The 20,165-nt window shown below is 40.3% G+C and overlaps 1 protein-coding gene across 2 annotated transcripts in view; it reads left to right on the forward strand.

Annotated features, from left to right (window-relative positions):
* Nucleotides 1–9,571: 9,571 nt before the first annotated feature.
* REL (REL proto-oncogene, NF-kB subunit) overlaps nucleotides 9,572–20,165 on the forward strand; it is a 42,531-nt gene continuing 31,937 nt past the window's right edge. For both annotated transcript variants that reach the window (XM_070429280.1, XM_070429281.1), the window contains exons 1-2: nucleotides 9,572–9,673; nucleotides 19,683–19,825. In XM_070429280.1, the coding sequence (XP_070285381.1) occupies nucleotides 9,664–9,673; nucleotides 19,683–19,825 (153 nt within the window). In that variant the 5' untranslated portion in view covers nucleotides 9,572–9,663. The remainder of the gene's footprint in view (nucleotides 9,674–19,682; nucleotides 19,826–20,165) is intronic.

The following is a 20,165-nucleotide window of genomic DNA, read 5'->3' on the forward strand; positions in this document are numbered from 1 at the left end:
TTCATGTGTAAAATGATCTGTAGGGTTCCTTTCGACCTTAAAACTGACTACCCTCTGTTGAGGCATCTCAGAAACATCACATGACCTTACGGCGATGATGTTATTACCAGTTCTGAAAAAATGGTAATTCTAAATCGGTACTAGTAATTATTGGATCTCATGCTTGTGAAACACCAGCTATTACTGTTACAGAAACCAAGTTAGTACACTGTGCTATACTTCCAAGAAGTGCCACACATGCAAAACTAGCATATATAGTACTACCGGAATCACTCAATATAAACAAACATAAAGATGACAAAGAGGCATTTTTAAAAGAAAGGTTTGATGACTGCTTTTTAGAGTTTTCATATACTAAGATTTCATTTCTCTGGGTGTTCACAAATGTAATGTTTCAGTTCCGCAAATGAAAATAGGTGAGCAGGGCAGGTTTGTTCACAGCTACAGTTCTCACATTAGGGACTGTCCCTTTCCCCTAGAGTTTGCTTTAAGGATGGTGGTGTATGGACTGGTGTTGGATTGGAAGGAGAACAGGCAAAATCGATGATGGCAGAATCTGGGTCTGCTGCCACACTCCAAACTACTTCTGAATTTTTAAAGTTAATCTATACATTTCCATTTCCCTGACAGCAATCCCTGCTGTATCGGCAGTTTTCCAAATTAAGAATCCGGGACTTTCTTTGACTCTAGGTTCTCTTTCACTCTCTATATCCAGTTGGTCACCAAGACCGTTCGTCACCTTCTCTTTATAATATCTTGTGATTGTTTCCCTTCCTCTTCATTTCCATGTTCAAGATCCTGGTCTGTTTCACTGCAATACTCTCTAATGAAGGCTTTTCCCCCTGATTTTCCTGAAACACTTACCTCCATCCCGGCACTCTCTAAGAACCTGCAGTACTTCTCCATTGCCTCTGAGATAAAACTAAACGACTCCTCCCAGCATTCTAACCCAACCATTACCAGATCTTAACCTTATTTATCTGTTTCCTAGTATCTACTCATATCAGTTCCTACAATGCTATAACACAGAGACATAAACGTAATTGAACTTAGTATCTGAGTTCCAGGCTGCTCCATGCACTCATGCAGGTTCCCTCCATCTTGTTTCTCAATCATAACTTCTAGAACAGTGTCCTCAAAAATTGAGTGGGATATGCATCACAGGACATCTTTTTAGCCCCAGGGAAGGCGAGGAGGAGGAGAAGGAGAAGGAGGAAAAGGAGAAGAGGAGGGGGAGGAGGAGGAGGGGGGTGGGTAGGAGGAGGAGGAGGAAGAAAAGGAGGAAGAGGAGAAGGAGAAGAAGGCGGCTCCTCATCTGAAAGTCTCATATTGTACTCAAAGGAAGCTGGGAGGTATAGTGCAGTTGAGCAAATATTTATCAAGCTACAATTAATACAGCCAAAGAAGTCAGCTAGCACTGTCTGCCTGCTCTACATCCTCTGCTTCAATTGTCCTGGTCTCTCCCACACTCCGTTTTTCTTTCTTTCTCTCCACTTACCTAAATGACACCCACCCTGCTTAAGTATCACTTCCTTCTGCAAGTATTGTAGCCATTTTCAAAGAATGCTTCAGTAGGCTGAAGAAAGTGGAAATAGTTCCTGGACTCTTCAAAACTGATTTTTAGGGCCTAATCCTTGTTCTTTATAAGCTATCTTCCCCCTTAACTTTTGGCTTTTACAACTCTTAAATTCATAGAAGTGGATGTCAGAGGTCTCAAACAATACTCATGTAGTAAGTACAGGCATATCTATTTTTATTGTGCTTCACAAATACTGAGGGTTTTTTTATATATATATATATAAACTGAAGGTAAGACCCTCCACCAGCAAAAAGATTATGACTCACTGAAGGCCCAGATGATTAGCATTTTTTTTAGCAAAAAATAGATTTTTAACTAAGGTATGTACATTTTTTTAGACATAATGCTATTGCACACATAATAGACTACAGTAGAGTAAACATAACTTTTATAAGCAATGGGAAACAAAAAAATGTGACTCACTTATTGCAATATTTGCTTTATTAGGAGATATCCATAGTATCGCCCAGGTGTGCCTGTAAACAGGTGAGTAGCAGGTAAAATCCACTCCTAACGGTTGAATCCTTCTATTGCAACTACGTGTCCTGACTTGCAGTACTCTATTGGATCTAGGCTTTATTTTCAACCAGGCTTAATTTCTTATGAAATGACCTTGTGGGCTAAATTGATGTAAAATATCTGCATGGGTAAAAGGTGTATCCAAAAGAAGCAATTTGGTAATGTTCATCTAGAATTCTCTGAGAGAGGAACACAGTGAATCTGATAAACGGGATTGTTCTGGTTATTAGCGAAGCATAAAAATAACGGCTTATGCATGTTGAAGTGTGCAGGTGTCTGCAATTTATTTGGAAATACATTTAAAGTAAGGAATGAACGGATGGACAGAGGGATAAAAAGTGGCTAGATGGGTGATAAGGCAAAATTAGTAAAATATTAATGGTCAAAGCTAGTTGATGGATACATAAATGTTCCCTGCAAAGTTCTTTCAACGCTGCTGCACGTTTGAAAATTTTTATGATAAAAGGTGGGAGGAGAGGGGGACTTGCTAACATTTTTAACGCTTTCCATGTGTCAGACACTTTAATGATCTCATTTTGTCCTCACATCAAGCCTGTGAGATCGTTACTATGTTATTATCCCCATTTTACAGATGAGCAAACAAACACAGAGAAGTGACTTGCCCAATACCCCACATTTTACAAGCGGCTGACCTAAGATTCAAATCCAGGTTTGTGCTATTTGCAAAGCCAGATCCCGTAGTATGGCCCAGAGATAAGTCCACAGACTTTCCCAGCCTCCACTGAGTGTTATTCAAGATTCCCTCACTGACTTTGCCTGACCCCCTAATCCACGAAGCAGTCATTCACGTTCTTCCCAAACAACTGCACCTGAGAAAGGAGTGCTCGGGACCCAGTGGATGAAATACATACTTTTCTCACAAGAACAGCTTCTGATCAAACTCTAGTCCTGTGCTTGCTTCTCAATTGGTGGTGAAAAACAGATGCCCTCTAGGCAGTGTTAGGTTTTCATGTTAATCACCAAGCTGAGCTCCACTCTATTCTGATATTCAGCTGGAAGGCTAGGACACCATTCCCTGTGGTCCATTTGGACTCCTTGGTATGTTACCACTATCCTGCAGCTCCCCCTGTTCCATCCAAGTACCTTCCCTAACCTCACCAAACACTAGTCATCGTTTTTCTGGCCCTCTCCTATTACCACTTGAGTTTTAAAATCTAGTCTGTGTTAAATTATTATTAGAGTAGTAAGATTATACTCAACAGTATTATTATAATTTTTAACTACTAATGGAATTTTTAAAAAATATATTATTTTATTGATTTCAGAGAGGAAGGGAGAGGGGAAGAGAGAGATAGAAACATCAATGATGACAGAGAATCATTGAATGGTTGCCTCCGGCACGCCCCACTGGGGATCAAGCCCACAACCCGGGCATGTCCCATGACCGGGAATCAAACCGTGACTTCCTGGTTCCTAGGCCGACGCTCAACCACTGAGCCATGCCGGCCGGGCTTAAATAATATTTTCGGTATGGTGTAATGTTAAGGTCAGGTTTCATTATTTTCCATATAGGTGACAGATTTGTCCCAGCACCAGTTAATGAAAAGACCTTCTTTCTACCCAGAGAATTGTAGTAGAGACTGTTACAAACAAGTTTCTCACCCAGCCCATTGTTCTAGTTGTCTAAATTTGTGCCAATATCACACTATCTTAATTTCTGTACTTTTATAATAAGTTTGGATATCTGGTAAGGTACATTCTTCAGATTTATTTTCCACTATTGGCTTGGCTATTCTAGGACCTTGGCATTTCGATATACATTTAAGAATCACCTTATCAATTCCAACAAAAAAAAAATACGCGGGAGTTTCACCTGGGAGTCATTAAATCTATAGATTAATTTGGGGAGAACTGATATTTTGACAATACTGAATCTTGCAATCCATGAACACAGCATGTCTTTGGGGAGAAGCATTATAGGCAGATGGGAAAGCATGAACAAGGGCAGAGAGACAAGAAACAGCCTGGATCCTGGAATATGAGAAGCTACAAAGCAGTTCAAGGAGGTGTAAAGGAGGCATGGAGTGCAGAAGATGAGGCTGAAGAGGCAGAGGCCAGATTATAGAGCAGTGGTTCTCAACCTTCCTAATGCTGTGACCTTTTAATACAGTTCTTCATGTTGTGGTGACCCCCAATTTGAACATAATTAAACATAGTGATTAATCACAAAAACAATATGTAATTATATGTGTTTTCCAATGGTCTTAAGCGACCCCTGTGAAAGGGTCGTTCGACCCCAAAAGGGGTAGCGACCCACAGGTTGAGAACTGCTGTTATAGAGGACCTTATCAGTCACCTCTAAGAGTTTGGATCTAAGGCTGATGGATGGTTTTAAAGCACAAGAGTATGGTCTGATGTGCATCCATACAGAGGATTCAATCAGCAAAGGGTCTGAATAGGTTTGAATGCAAAAATGTAGACAGGCATAATTGGAGATGATTACAGAAGTTAAGGTGAAATATGATGATAATTTGAACAAGAACAGTGGCAAGATGGAAAAGAAATGACCCTAGGCAGTTTGGCTCAGTGGAAAGAGCATCGGCCGCCATACAGAAGGGTCTTGGGTTCGATTCTGGTCAAGGGCATGTACCTTGGTTGCAGGTTCCCTGGCCCTGGCCAGGGAGTGTGCAGGAGGCAACCAATCGATGTGTCTGTCTCACATCTATGTTTCTTTCTCTCTCTCCCTCTCCCTTCCACTCTCTCTAAAAATCAATAGAAAAATATCCTCAGGTGAGGATTAACCAAAAAAAAAAAAAAAGATGGAAAAGAAATGGGTTCATATTTGATTGGTAAAATCAGTAGGATTTGGTAACTGGATATTGTGGGGTTGATGAGGGTGGTCAGTGAGAGAGTCAAGGGTGGCTCCTAATTTTATTTTATTTTTTTAAAAAATCTTTATTGTTGAAAGTATTACAAATGTCCCTTTTTTCCTCCCATTGGCTTCTTCCAGCCCTCCCACCTCACACCCAGGCCTTCACCTAGCTATGGGAAGATGGCGGTATAAGGAATATGGGAGGAAGAGTAAACTTGGGACAGATGCTGAGTAGGTTGAGTTTGGATGCCTATGACTTTCCCCATGGAGGTGTCTTGAAGATAGTTGGATATATAGGTCTGAAGTCAAGAGAATGATCCAGGCTGGACATATGGTCCTGTGACCATGAGTAAAATCATGAGAATCGACAAGATTACTTAAGGAGTGTGTGGGTTGAGCGGTATTATGCATTCCTCCCTCATATTCCCATTCAGATTTAAGTTTCCCTAGTTCTTTGTCTTCTTTTTCATGATATTATTCATTGATATCCCTTAGGTCCGTGGTCGGCAAACCGCGGCTCGCGAGCCACATGCGGCTCTTTGGCCCCTTGAGTGTGGCTCTTCCACAAAATACCACGTGTGGGCGCGCACGTACAGTGCGATTGAAACTTCGTGTCCCATGCACAGAAGTCGGTATTTTGTGGAAGAGCTGGTATTTTGTGGAAAAGCCACACTCAAGGGGCCAAAGAGCCACATGTGACTCAAGAGCCGCGGTTTGCCGAGCCGCAGTTTGCCGACCACTGCCCTGGGTTAAAAACCATATGAGAAATACTATTGCCCTAGCCGGTTTGGCTCAGTGGATAGAGCGTCAGCCTGCAGACTGAGGGGTCCCAGGTTTGATTCTGGCCAAGGGCACATTCCTGGGTTGCGGGCTCAAATTCCAGTAGGGGGCGTGCAGGAGGCAGCTGATCAATGATTCTCATTGATGTTTCTATCTCTCTATCCCCCCTTTCTCTATAAAATCAATAAAAATATATTTAAAAATAAAAAATAAAAACTGTTTACTGGTCTAACATTATATTTATGACCACTAATTTCAAATGGATATTTAGTACAGCCAGATAAACCTTATAAAGTTCCATTCTCATATACCATATTTCCAGCGTCTCTTCTTCCTTGAACCTCCCATTCCCTTGCCTTAGCTTTCCACTCTCAGTAGAACCTTACATCATCATTCTTCACTATTAAAAAAAAAGGCAATTTGACTGATTACCTCATCTTCATGCCATCAAGTCTACCAGGTTCTCTGCATCTGCTCTGTCTTCCTTCTTGTTACGGAAGAAGTGTCCCCATTCTAATCTACAGCCAGCCCCATAACCTGTGCTCTACATTTCATTCTCTCTCTCTTCCTCAATAACCTGTGCTCTAGATTTCATTCTTTCTCTCTTCTTCACACATTACCTCCTGCGCTCTATCATCATCCATTTCGCCTTCACTGCTGAGTCAGTCTCATTTTAATACAAATATGCCTTAATATCAAAACAAAACCCTCTATAACAAAACAAAACTTCAGTGCCAGAGGCTGCTAATGCTCATGGACACATTTTCTTCTCTTCTTTCTGGGCACACAGCTAAATTACATTTCTCAAATTTTATTTCTCAGCCCCCTTGTGGAGGCCATATGGAAAGTAGATTGCGACCAGAAATAATGTATTCCTCTTTCAGGTTTGGCCCATAAAAATCTCCCATTCATGTCCTGACCAGGTAGCTCAGCTGATTGGAACATCATCCGGTACACCAAAAAGGTTGCAGGTTCAATCCCGTCAGGGCAACCAATTGATGTTTCTCTCACACATCTATGTTGTTGTTGTCTTTTCTCTCTCTCTCAGAACAATAAAAACATATCCTCAGGTGAGGATTTAAAAAAACTCTCCCATTCCTGATTCTCTACTCTCTTTCCTTTTCTGAGGTGACTTTGACGGCTACATGTTGGTGCTATGAGATTGAACATGCCTGGGTCCTGGAAGAAAGCCACTCAACTCACATTGGACTGACTCAAATGATAAACAAACTCTGTTTATGTTAACATGTTGAGACTGCAGTTGTCAGTGATAGCCTTGGCCTAATATCACTCCACATCCCCCTCCAGCTATTGCTCCATTTCTGTTTCCTTTAACACTCTGAATAATTAATTGTCTACACTCATGGTTTCCATCATTTTCTTCTCAATCTCCTTCAATTCAACTTTCATCCCCACCATTCCACTGATAGGACTCTTATCAAGGTCATTAGTGATCTTCATCTTGCCAAATCCAAGGTCATTTCTTTATTCTCATCTTTTTCAATTTCTCAGCATCATTTAAAACAGCCGACCACTTCCATTCTTTTTGAAATATTCGCTGGGACACCACAGTCTATTGGTTTTCCTCCTACTTCCCTGGCAGCTCCTTCTTCTCTAACAGTCCCCTAAGACTTGGCGGATCCTAGTGCTCTTGTAAAATTTTTTTTCTCTATCTGCATTTTCTTTAGGTGAAATGCTGCTGACTCCCAAATCTGTATTCCTAGCCCTGTCCTCTCCCGTTAGCTTTAGTTCTGCATATTCTCCTGGGGTATCTAATAGGCATCTGTAATATAATATCTGATTTCCCTCTCAATCCTTTTTCTTCCTTTTTTACCTGGTTGCTCAGACCAAAAATATGGGAATTTCCAATTCCTTTTTTCCTTTCCCACCTACATCCAATCCATTACCTAGTACTTCTGGCTCTGCTACCACAGTATCTTACTAAATCTGACTTCTTTTCACCACCTCCTCAGAAGAGCAGTCGAAACACCACTTTTACTTCTCAGACTACCCCAACGTTTTTTAACTGCTTTGCCTTCACCCATGCCTGTAGTGTATGCTAACAATTTAACACATCAGTCGGAGAGAACATCTCAAAATATAATCGTAAGTCAACCACACGCTTAAAAACTCTCAATAGCTTTCTGTGTAAAACTGGAATAAAATCCATCCTCCTGACCAAGTGAGATTTCTTCTTCGTCTTTACAATCTCTTTAGTGCATTACAATATGGTTTAATGCTTATCATAGTTCCCTTCATTTGTACTTTTCTACATTTTGTGGAAATAATATTTTGGGGTTGGTAGGAGACCCTCCCACCCCCAGCTGGGCCCTCCAGTTCCCGCACTTGTATGGCAGGCTGATGTTCCCCATTTCCCCTCCTTATTTCAGACAGCAAGGGAAGTGGAAAGGGCATGGAGCTTCGGAATCAGACAACCCATTGTTGAAACTGCTTTTCTTTTTATCAACATTCTGAAGTAGGAACTTAATTTCTCTGAACCCCGATTACCTCCTCTATAAAATGAGGATAGCAATATGTTATAAATGAGCTGACATACGGGTTCTTAGCACACGAAGGAAACAAAGTTATACTAGATTCCTTCAACACAGCGATTTTCAACCTGTGTGCCCCAATCATTTTTTAAACATGCAATACTTGACTATTTAATCAGGGTCACTGACATCTTTCTCCTTAGGTGGTCAGATGAAAAAAATGCCAACATCCAACACAACAATAGCCATCTAGTGTTAATGAATCAAATTTATACCTTTTTTTTTTTTGGTAAGATGGGCAAAAATACACTTTTTTGGTGTGCCGCAGAATTTTAGTAATTAGTTTACGTGTCACGAAATGAAAAACACTGAAAATCACTGTTTTAAACACACTAAATGTTCCCATTCACCCTCTCTTCCTGGGTATCTCTGTCAAATCCCAGGATAGGGTCCACCCCACGAATCTTGAGCACACTGCGTAATGATATAACGTACTCGCAGTGCGCTGAACCTTCAGAGTTGAAGAAGCTTCGCCAGGTAAAGTACGTAAAGTTAATTTAGATATGAAGAGGGAAAACCAGACTGCAGAGGTCCCCGATGCAAATACATCAACTACAAGTGCCTACGGACGACAGCCGCTCCCGCACTTCCCCTCCCGGGCGCACCGCGGCCGTAGCGCAGCGCCGCCCGCAGGCGCGGGGGCGAAGATTTGCATGTGCGAAATCGGGAAGAGGGGGGGAACCACCCGGAGAAAACCCCGGGCCCCGCTTCCACCCGCCCGGGGAGGGCCCGCCTCACTTCGCTGCCCGCCCCGCCCCCCCCCCCCCCCCCCCCGGGCTCCGGGCGGCCGGCCCTCCCGACGTCACCGTCCCCTCCTCCTCGCTCCTGAACTTTAAATCGCGCTCTTTAGCACAACCTGGAGGCGGGGGATTTCTCGGGCGCCGGCGCTTCCGCACGCTCGGGACCCCAGCACTCCCGGCTCCAAGCGTTCCCTCCGCTCCCGAAGGCTGCGCGCACCTGCTGCCCCGACCCGGTCCCGGGTCCCCCGCGGCTCCCAGGGTGGGAGCGTGGGCGGGGCGCGGGCGGGGCGGAGCGTGGGCCGCGGAGGGCGGATGCGCGCGCGCTCGGCGCGAGGTCGCCCGGCGCCTCCGCCCCAGGAGCCGACGTCAGCGGCGGGAAATCCCCCACAGCCGGGCGCCCGGCTCTCCTGCGGCAGCCGCTCGGCCCCGCGGCGTTTCGCCCCCTGGCTTCTGCACCCTGGACGGGCGACGCCGGGCCATCCGCAGCGCGAGAATTAAGGGGGTGGGAAGGTGTGAGCCGCAAACCAGGGGCGGGCGGGCAGGAGGAAGACGCCCCGGGGGTGGCCTGGGGGACGCAGGGGTCCCGGCGGCAGAGGACGGCGCGGCGGGCTGACTGACTGCGGCTGCCTTCGGTCCGGACGCGCGGCGCGGAGCGGAGCCATGGCCTCCGGTGAGTGCGCCCGGCGCCGGCGCCGATCCGGGTCTGGGGGTGAAAAGGAGCTCGTCCCGGGCGCGGGGCGGGGGGGCTTGCTGTTCAGTTTCGGGGGCCCCGTTTTGATTGTGGAGCCTTCTGACTTTAAAATCGCCTTCTCTGGCAAATTGTCAGTCTTGTAAAAAAAAAAAAATGGTTCAAGGTTTGCGTGCGAAATCAGAGCATAGCTCTGTAATGTGATGCCATTACTGTAGCCGGAACCTTAGAAATTCCCCACGACTTGGCTTTAGAAGTTAGGAAAGTAATCATCTAAGTTACAGGAGACGAAGAGTTCTCGTATTGAAAAATGGATTTTGAAATGGTGGTTTTGTGTTTTAGACTAGAAATGAGGAACCTCGGACCTCAGGAGAGCTTTGAGTGTGTGTGTGTGTGTGTGTGTGTGTGTGTGTGTGTGTTTAGTTTAATTTCATCCAGTGCTAAAAGGGGATGCTGCTGTGCTAACAGTGGTACAGAATATGCGCCTTTAATGTGTCACCAGCGGCATTTAACAGTTTAACAGGGCTTAAAGTGGAAATGTTGCTTCGACAAAGTGGGCAGTTTTTACAGTACAGTGCGCACATCCTAGTTTACGGGGTTTTGTTTTGTTTGTTCCTTTGTTGGAAAGAAGGGAAAAGAGAATTTTTAGAATACCCATGTTTTACAGTAGGGGTAGGGATGAAAACCACCTTGTGTTGCTTATGGGAATATTCATTTTCAGTGAATAAATGCGTGGATCTCTTTTGGTGGGAAGGGAACGGCTTAGAGGGCAAGGGAGGGAGCCTCGTATTTATAGCCATGGTTGAGGTCAGCCTGTACCCGAAGGGGAAGTAAACCAAGTCGTCTGCGTTCGGGTTGGACCCTTTCGGGGTTCTGGTGAGGGTCCTAGGGGCTCCTTCCCGGCCGAGGGAGCAGCGTAAGCAAAGGCGGGGAGGCGGGGAGCGGCCGGTGAGCGCCTCGCTAGCGGGCTGGACAGGGGCGCGCGTCTGTGCCGGACCCGTATCCTCCCAAGTCCCGGAGACCGGCACCCACAGGAGGAGACTGACGATGTCTGGCCGAGAAGAGGAAGTTGCAAGCTCAGAAGACTTTTTTAAAGGGTTGAGCTGAACATATGCTGCTGATTTAGGCTGCAAAGGAAATTGGGGTGGTTCACATGACACTTGATTTCAGTTTGTGTGTGTGGTTTTCAAGTGGGGTTTAAAATATTTCAACTTTCTCTTTACCCACTTCACTGACCCTCAAACTTTCAGATAATCTTGTAAGTTGGTACATTCAAAGTGTGTTTAGATGAAAAGTGCCAAGATGACTTGAAACGTTAGGTTAATTTGTTGGTTACGAGAGCCTGTATGTAGTAGAGAATGGCGAGCATTATAAATTTAACCAAAAAAGGTCAGCCTGCTGGCAGTTGAACAAACTTTATTAATGTCTGGCATGAATGTAATACTTATAGTTCTTTCAAAAAAGAGAGAAAAATAATTTAACCACATAGAGAAAGAGTATTGTAAAACCCACATCATTTAAAAATGTGATACAGCTTAAACTTGTTTAATGACATTCTATTTTGTGCTGTTATGAGGACTGATTCCCTAAATTGAAGGGGAAATTTTTTAAGGAGTGTAAAGTTGTAGAGTAATTATCACAAGTTATTTAAATTATAATTCGGTTGTCTGAAAATTACTAAGCACATTTTTAAAAGGAGTTTGGGTGTACTTTCCTTAAGCAGTTGTAAAGACTTTAGAGAAAAAGTTACTAACCTAGAAATTCTCATCCTGTTTCGAAACAGTAATTTAACCTAATCACACACAAAAAGTGTGCTAAATTAGTTATCGTCTAGTTTAGATTCTGTTTGTAGTAAGGTAGTATTAAAACCTCAAAAGGTATTTTTATTGATTACCAAGCCTTAACCATTTCTTCTTTTCTCCCGGATGTCCTATGTAAATAGGTATGTGTAGTTGAATATGTGATCTGTATAACGTAAAAAGTAACATCATAATCTCATAAGCAAATTCTGTAAGTACCATGAGTAACTGGGCTGTGTTATCTGTATATATATTTTATATAAATTCTAAATTTTGCTCAGGTAAATTATCAGATTATTTAGAATTTCACAGTTTGTGTTCTATCAAGTTGTCTTTTTAAATTAACCTTGATTCCAGTCTTTTGACATGATTAGAGTAGGCATTGTGAAAGAAAATGCCCATTGTTCCATTGTAAAGTGTAAAATATTCTTGTGTGTACATAGCAGCTCTGTTTACTAATAAAAGTACTATCTTTGGTAAAATGTTTTAAAATTTAGATAATTTATTTTTTATTATCAGTTTTCTTTAATATATAGTTCTATGTCACATAAGAAGTACCCGAAGAATTTGTTTTTGTCAACGACACACTACTTCCCTCCTGTCTGTAGTGTAGATTTCAAGAGAACTATTTCTCTTGAGTAAGGGGGGGAAATGTAAGTATATGGTGCAATTTAAATTTTTAATGGTAGAGCTGCAAGCTGGGCTTGATAGCTAAAACAAATGACTTTAAAAAAAATAAATAAAAGACTACATAGAAATGTGAAGGCTGTTTCAGAAATGCAATACCTGAAAATACAGAGATAACAGTAATATAAAGGAATGAAGGTGATATATGGTAGGCATAGAGTAAAGGGAATGAGTGAATGAAATGACTAGTGAGATGTCAGATCATGAATCATTTTGGGAACACGTGGAGTGTGTGTACTGTAGTATCTCAAATATGATTTAAGGGATTCAGCATTCCTTTTATTCCATCTTTTTCTCATCTGTTCTCTGCAAATGATTGGGGTTGTAGGCACACGACCTAAGTAAAGGAAATTATTGTAAACAAGATAAAACGTACAACAAAAGAAATATTGAACAAATTGTAACTCCCAAGGATTTTTTATTTATTAAAAGAAAACTTTTTATTTTCCAAGGGTCCAAGTTTGGATGTCAGAAATCTAGACACGATATAGAAAAATGTTAAATGGGAAGGTATAGGGATATTTTTCATTATATATTTTAAGCAATTTACTTTTCTTTTACCACTGTGTAAATCATTCACATAACCACCACCCCCCAAAAAACCCACCTCCTATAAATTAGCAGGACAGTGTTTTTCCATTTTTGAAAAATGATCATTAACATTGCGTGGGATATACTTATACAAAAAATATATTTTAAATTCATATTTAAATGAGCATCCTGCAGTTTTTATTTTTAAATCTAGTGATTTTAATCAAGATAGATGATTTGGCCCTGCCATCTGTTCTTAATTTAGTTAAATACCTGAAAGATCTAGGACAGATTTTAAATATTTCTCTACTTTTTCACCCTGGAAGTTAATTTTTTTTTCCAAACCTTATATTTTTACCCCCACAACAATGAAATATCTAGTAGTAGACTCTCTGTTGTCAGAATCTTTTATTTACCTTGTGATGCATATATCAGTCAAATACTCATCTAAAAATTCCCTTACTTGGATTATTATTAAGACCCAATTGAGAATCAGCCTGATATGTTGGAATAAACCTGGACTTTAGCCTATGATGAACCTGAATTGGTTTTTATTCCATTTCTATCACTCTGTGATATAAAAATGGGAATAATTACTGCTGAGTCTTGTGAGGAACAAATGTGATCATGAATGCCCATAATCACATTTTTTTGTAATGGAGCAGTTTGGGGACTCAAAACTGTAGGAAACAGAAACTACTAGAGGCCCTTGGCACTTACTGTTTAAGCATCTGATGATTCTAGAATTTTGTGAAACCATAGAACCAATATTAATAGACTAGATCAGATGCTAGATACAAAATATATCTAATATCCTATATAATAAAGGCTAATATGCAAATTGTCCCCACGGGAGTTTGACCACTCACTATGACGTGCGCTGACCACCAGGGGGCAGCGCCGGATGAAGGAAGGCCCCAGCCGGCCCTGATCACCCGCCAGGCCTAGGGACCCTACCGTGTACGAGTTTTGTGCACCAGGCCTCTAGTTAATATATAAGAAAGGAATGCCCATTTACTTTTAAAATATTTGAAATGGTTTTGGGTATATTTAAACTAGGGGAGTAGAATTTGACAGTGATGTTGGACTCAGTGTATTTTTTCTCTTTTGTCCACTTAAATGATAGTAAGCATTCTGGGGGGGAAAAAGTAAATCTGAAATTGTTTAGTAGATAAATCATGTATCCTTTTGCCAAGTTGATTTATATAACTTATCCTCTCTTTTATTCCTTTTGCACCTTCCATGTTAGTCTTTTTCCTTCCTTATGGGAATAGGCTTAAGTTTTCTTTGCCCCTTTGTTAATTGCATGCAATTGTAGCTATTAAGTGGTAGCTCTAAATTTTGATGATAACAAGGAAGAAACAGAATAAGTTATCTGTGTCCTGAGGTAAAGAAGATCATCACCATGATTCATTTGGGTTCCGAGGTTGAAGGAAAGAAGAATAGTTATTATTTCCTTTTTCTTCAAAATGAGTAGAGGTGATATTTGGAAAAGTATATATTGTTAGCTCCATTTGCTCCTTTGGGTCTCTGGTATCCAGTACCCCTGTGAGGGAGATGCAGGCTGTAGTTAATTATTCTCAACTGTGGTGTTGACACATTGGCATATTATGATCATTTGTGTGCTGTATTTAAGAAATATTTTTGATGATAGTTAAAATATTAATTTTGCAAACGATTTACTTTTTTAAATAGATCAGAGTGATTAAAGGCTATCCTTATAGTAGTGTTTCCTCCCCTTTGCTTGCATTTGGATAAGCTTTTTAGAGTGGGAGGGAGGGGAAGAGGAGTTACAAGCAGTCAGAATTCTCCTGTCTAGTTTATCTATCACCCAGCCTATACTTGTATGTGAGTTTTTGGATTACTTCTCCAGATATGTGCATCATTGTTTCCACTTCTTTATGTTCCAGGGCAATGGTTCTTAATCAGGAATGCGTTAGAATTGCTTGGGAGGCTTTTTCAGGAACATGTCTGGGCTTTAGATGGATCTGTTTCTGTTCAGCAGACCTCAGGTGGGGCCAGGCGCTGTGTATGTTTTGAAAGCTACCTAGGTGATTCTGATTTACAACCCCAGGATGAACTCTGTTCCAGGAATATCATTGGATCTAAATATGCACCTGCCTGTAGCAAGATGCATATCTTCTTCACCTAAGTTGCATTTATTTTAGGTTATTTGCTGTATCAGTTATTGTGAATTTATCCTCAGCTGTTTTTATGCTTATTGTTGGTATCTCAGCTGTCATATTTGCTAATGTCATTCATAATTTCATATAATTTTGAGCTTTAGTTTTATCTGTAAAATGGGATGATAATTTCTATTCTATTCTTATGAAGAATAAAATTATAAAAGGATCATATGAGAAATGATAAAGTGCTTAAAGACAGTGTTATAATTACTGTAATTAATATTTTTTCACTGTATAATTAATGCTGGTTCCAATTCTAGCTATACAGTTTTAGTTTATAATGTGGCTATTTCTGACAGTTGATCCTTTTATTTCAGTTTAATTTCTTTTTTTTTTTAATCTTATAAACTCATACATTGTTAGGTAGGCACTGTTTTAAAATAGCACTTTTTGCATACGTGCAGGTAAAACCATAAATATCTCTTGCAAACATTTTGGCTATATTTCAAATGTTATTCTGGTCTGTATTGGCTTTTTATAATATTATTCAAAATATAGGGGTCAATCCCAGTTTATTAAAGTACAGTCATGCCGAAACCGGTTTGGCTCAGTGGATAGAGCGTCGGCCTGCGGACTGAAAGGTCCCAGGTTCGATTCCGGTCAAGGGCATGTGCCTGGGTTGCGGGCACATCCCCAGTGGGAGATGTGCAGGAGGCAGCTGATCGATGATTCTCTCTCATCGATGTTTCTAACTCTATCTCTCTCCCTTCCTCTCTGTAAAAAATCAATAAAATATATTTTTTTAAAAAATAAAGTACAGTCATTAATTTGTTTGGAACCAATTTTGAAGACTTTTCAGTGCTTTTCAAAACTTTAGTGATTTGAGATAGTATTTTGAGTTGAGTACTCCTTTTCCTTGCAATTCCCTGATTTATATTCAAAACAGGGAATTGAGGAAGGAAGTAACCGGGGTACTGATACATGATATAAATGATTTATAGCTGGAAGTTTTTATAAAACAAATACATATAAAGAAATCAGAATATAAATGGATATGAGGAGTATGAAGATGTAGCCATTCTAGTACATACAAAGCACTATTTTTTTTCCATAGTAGGTGGAGTCTATTGAAGAAAATCTGATTATCATGAATGCATAACTCACACAAACAAAAAGATGTTTAGATTTTTATTCCTTCATTCAACAGATATTTACTGAATATCTGTGTGCAAGACACCAATGAGTAAGACGCAGTTCCTGCCTTCACGTAGCTTAAAGAAATAAAACAAGTAGTTTTTTTTCAAGTAGAAATAGTAAGTCTTCCCTACATTATAGTTATTATAGTTATTTGGAATAATTGCCATAAACAAAATAGTATGGTAGTTTAGAGTAGGGGAAGATAATTTCCAACTGGAGGAATGTAGAATATTACAATAAACTCTGGTTGTTGGTAAGACTTTTTGCCAATAGAGAGCTTCTACAATAGGAAGGATAGAGTTCAAGGTTTTTTTAAAGTACTTGATGTTATATAACTAATATGTCATTTTTATAACTTAAAAAATCTTTTTTGCCCTAACCGGTTTGGCTCAGTGGACAGAGCGTCAGCCTGCGGACTGAAGGATCCCAGTTTCGATTCCGGTCAAGGGCATGTACCTTGGCTGTGGGCACATCCCCAGTAGGGGGTGTGCAGGAGGCAGCTGATCGATGTTTCTCTCTCATCGATGTTTCTACTCTCTATCCCTCTCCCTTCCTCTCTGTAAAAAATCAATAAAATATATATTTTTTAAAAATGTTTTATTTAATTTTTAACAACTGCTTTTCTGTTCTCTTGTGTATAGACTTCTTCATAAACACTTTCTAGTTTAAGGAAGTGTTGTGTAACCAATGAAATCATTTGAATTCTCATTTTGAGCCTAGCATTTTTGTTCACACTCCTCCCCCAAAAGTTAGCCACTTACCCTTAATGATGTCATTCTATGTCAACTTCCCACCAAGACAACCTTTAAGTAGTGGGCAGGGATTTATTTGACCTTTCGTTCAACCACATAAATGATTTAAGATATCACTTTAAAAATTTTTGAAAATCTTTTAAGTTGAGTATTTTGAATTATTGTAAGGAAAATGTATTGCACTTTAAATATTTCTGCAAGGATATATAAGCATGTGAGATATTTGAAACTGAAATGTGGATTTGAATTACTTTAAATATACACAAATATATAAGGATATGAAATTATGAAATATCTGCATGCCTACTTTTTTCCCTGTAAAGTTGAAATAAGTCTTATGAACTTGATTAGGTTAAATTCATTTTTTTTTCTGGCTCTTTGTCTTTTGAATAAACAAATAGGTAGTAGAGTCAAACGCAGGAAGCCTGATCCAAACAGAATAAAATTAATGGTGACAGTAATTCTTTACTCAGTAACCCAAAGTAGAAACTATGGAGCCATCAATGATTCTTTTTCATATATATATATATATATATATATTAATTTTTATTGGCTTTAGAGAGGGAGGGAGAGGGGGAGAGAAATAGAAATGTCAATGATGAGAGAGAATCATTGATTGTCTGCCTCCTGCATGCCCCCTACTGGAGATCGAGTCCACAACCCCGTCATGTGCCCTTGACCAGAATCAAACCCGGGACCCTTCAATCCACAGGCCGATGCTCCATCCACTGAGCCAAACCATCCAGGGCAAGGATTCTTTTTCTTAACCCTAATGTTCAGTCAGTCTCCAAGTACTGTCAATTTTATCTTTTAAATAATCCTTCATTTCTATTATTACTACCATATTTCAGACATACTCTCATCATAACTCATATTATTGTAACAACCTCTAAAACTGATCACCTTGCTTTCTCTTTTCAATCTGTTTATTGCCACCAGAATTCTTATTTGAAAATTCCAATCTGATCATGTGATTCCCCTGCATAAAATCATTCACTGATTGACACTCAGAGAATAAAATTCAAATCCCTAAATGCACTCTGGCTTTTGGTTCTCTTTCAAAGCAAGGGAAAGGCACCCCATTCCCATCCGGGCTATTTTGGTGATTCTTAAAATCTTCTCTTCCATTGAGGCTATATCTTCTATACTGGAACACCTTTGGACACTCCGTTTCCTTTTCTTAGATTGCCTACCTGTTCCCCTTCTCCCTCCCTCTCCACCTTTTTGCTTCATTAACTCCTATTTTCCTCTGTGTTGTTTGCCCACCTGTTCTGTAAAATCCTTGAAAGTAGCAGTTGTGATACCATCATGGTATCACTATAAATCATTGTTTTTAAGAAAGCACCTGAAAGAATCGACACTGTTACTAGTATTTGTTATATTCGAGACACTTGGTAAGAACTTAACACTTTATGTCTAATCCTCACAACAGCCCACTGAGGCAGAACTGTTGTTATTAGCTCCATTTTATGCAGTGGGAGATTTAAGAAATTTAATAACATTTACAAGGTTTTCATTGTTAAGATTTAGTTTGGTAGGATTCAAAGGCTTCTTCCCTTGAATCCGTAATGCACTAAGACCCACTGTGTTACCCATTTCTGAAGATTTGTTTGCATTGTAACACGGAATAAGTCTGTAGTATATATTAAAAAAAAGAATATCTAATTTTAGTATAAAGGCCTCTGAAGTGATCACACAAAAATGGATATCTAATTAAGGCAATTTAGAAATAACTAAAGTGCTTGAGGAAGGTTTTTCATTGATGGAAGTTCTCTTCATGTGTCTGAAACAAAGACACATTGCTAGGTATTCTATTTGTAAAAACAATTTAGTGAACTTTTGTTTCCACAATTTGGATAAGGAGAGGTAAGGTATATATTTTTTAGAGAGCTTTATTGACATATATATTAAGTTGCACTTGTTTAAAGTATGCATTCTGGTGTTTGTTTGTTTTTAAAATAATTCTTTATTGTAAGTATTACATATGTCCCCTTTTTTCGTTCTGGTAAGTTTTGACATATGTACAGCCTTGAAATCATTGCTTACGATCATGATAATTAGTATGCCCCTTTTCCCCCAGTTTCCCCATCCACTCCAACCCCCAATCTGCGGTCTGACATTATAGATTATTTTACATATTTTAGAGTTTTATATCTATGGAATCAAACGGCACGTGCTCTTTAAGCCTGGCTTTCGCTCAGTATAATTATTTTGAGATTCATCTGTCGTGTTTATCAGTAGTTCATTCTAAAGTTGCATATTTTGAATTGTATTTGTTATAGAAATAATTATTTTCTCTTCCTTCATGGTATCTTATACCTTAGAAAGGTTTAGATGAGCCTGATTGAAGATTATTGAAGCCCCTTGTGGAACTTGTTTTGATATACTCTGTAAAAGTCCATTTACTGCGAGGACTTTAAATGCATTTACATTTCCAATGAGTAGTCTTTTAGTCCACTATTAAGAGTCTGAGGTAAAATCAAGCTGTTCAACTCAGTTTTGGAGTATGACATTGTACTTCTGAAGATTTTCTTCTTGACTCTTCTAGGGGAACCTTGGGAGAATGAAACCCTTCTGCTTGGTCTCATGTGAGAAGTGGGTATCCCCAAAGTGGCTATCTCAGAACTTCACATTGGCATTAGCTCTAGATATTAAGCGATAAAGTGCAAACCAATCAATATGATTTGAATGACGTGTGTTAACTCTATTTGGAGATCCATTTGAATGGGAGAAAAAGGTGTCTTTGCCACCCAATCTTAGATTTTAAACCTTGTTATTTAATTTGGGAGGGAAAATATTTTAGTCTGCTGTTTTTAAAAAAATGAAATGGTTAATAGCCATTATTATTGCTATTTGAATCTTACGCTTCTTCCCCCCCCCCCTTTTTTTTAAATTTCAGGTGGGTATAACCCATATATAGAGATAATTGAACAACCCAGGCAGCGAGGAATGCGTTTTCGATACAAATGTGAAGGGCGATCAGCGGGCAGCATTCCGGGGGAGCACAGCACAGACAACAACCGAACATACCCGTCTATCCAGGTAATGGACCATTCTCCTGTGTTTGTGTCTCACTCTTAGTCGCTTCATATTTTAGCTACAGCAATTGCATTAAAGGCCCAGTTTCTTTACAGTCATTTCCATGGGGTTTTCTTCTTTTTAACTAGAGGCCTGGTGCACGAAGTTGTGCACATGTAGGGCCCCTCGGCCTGGCCAGCAATCAGGGCCCATCTGTGGGGCGACTGGCGGGGCGATTGCTGGCCCCGCCCTTTGATGCCTTCCTCTGTGAGGTGACTGGGGGTGGGGGAGAGTGCCGCTGGCACCCACCTTGGCTGGCCTGGGGGCAGATCCTGCATTGAGCATCTGCCCCCTGGTGGTCAGT

Source organism: Myotis yumanensis, unplaced genomic scaffold, assembly GCF_028538775.1.
Source record: "Myotis yumanensis isolate MYYU_CA2020_CCGP unplaced genomic scaffold, mMyoYum1.0.hap1 SCAF_11, whole genome shotgun sequence".
Lineage (NCBI taxonomy): Eukaryota > Metazoa > Chordata > Mammalia > Chiroptera > Vespertilionidae > Myotis > Myotis yumanensis.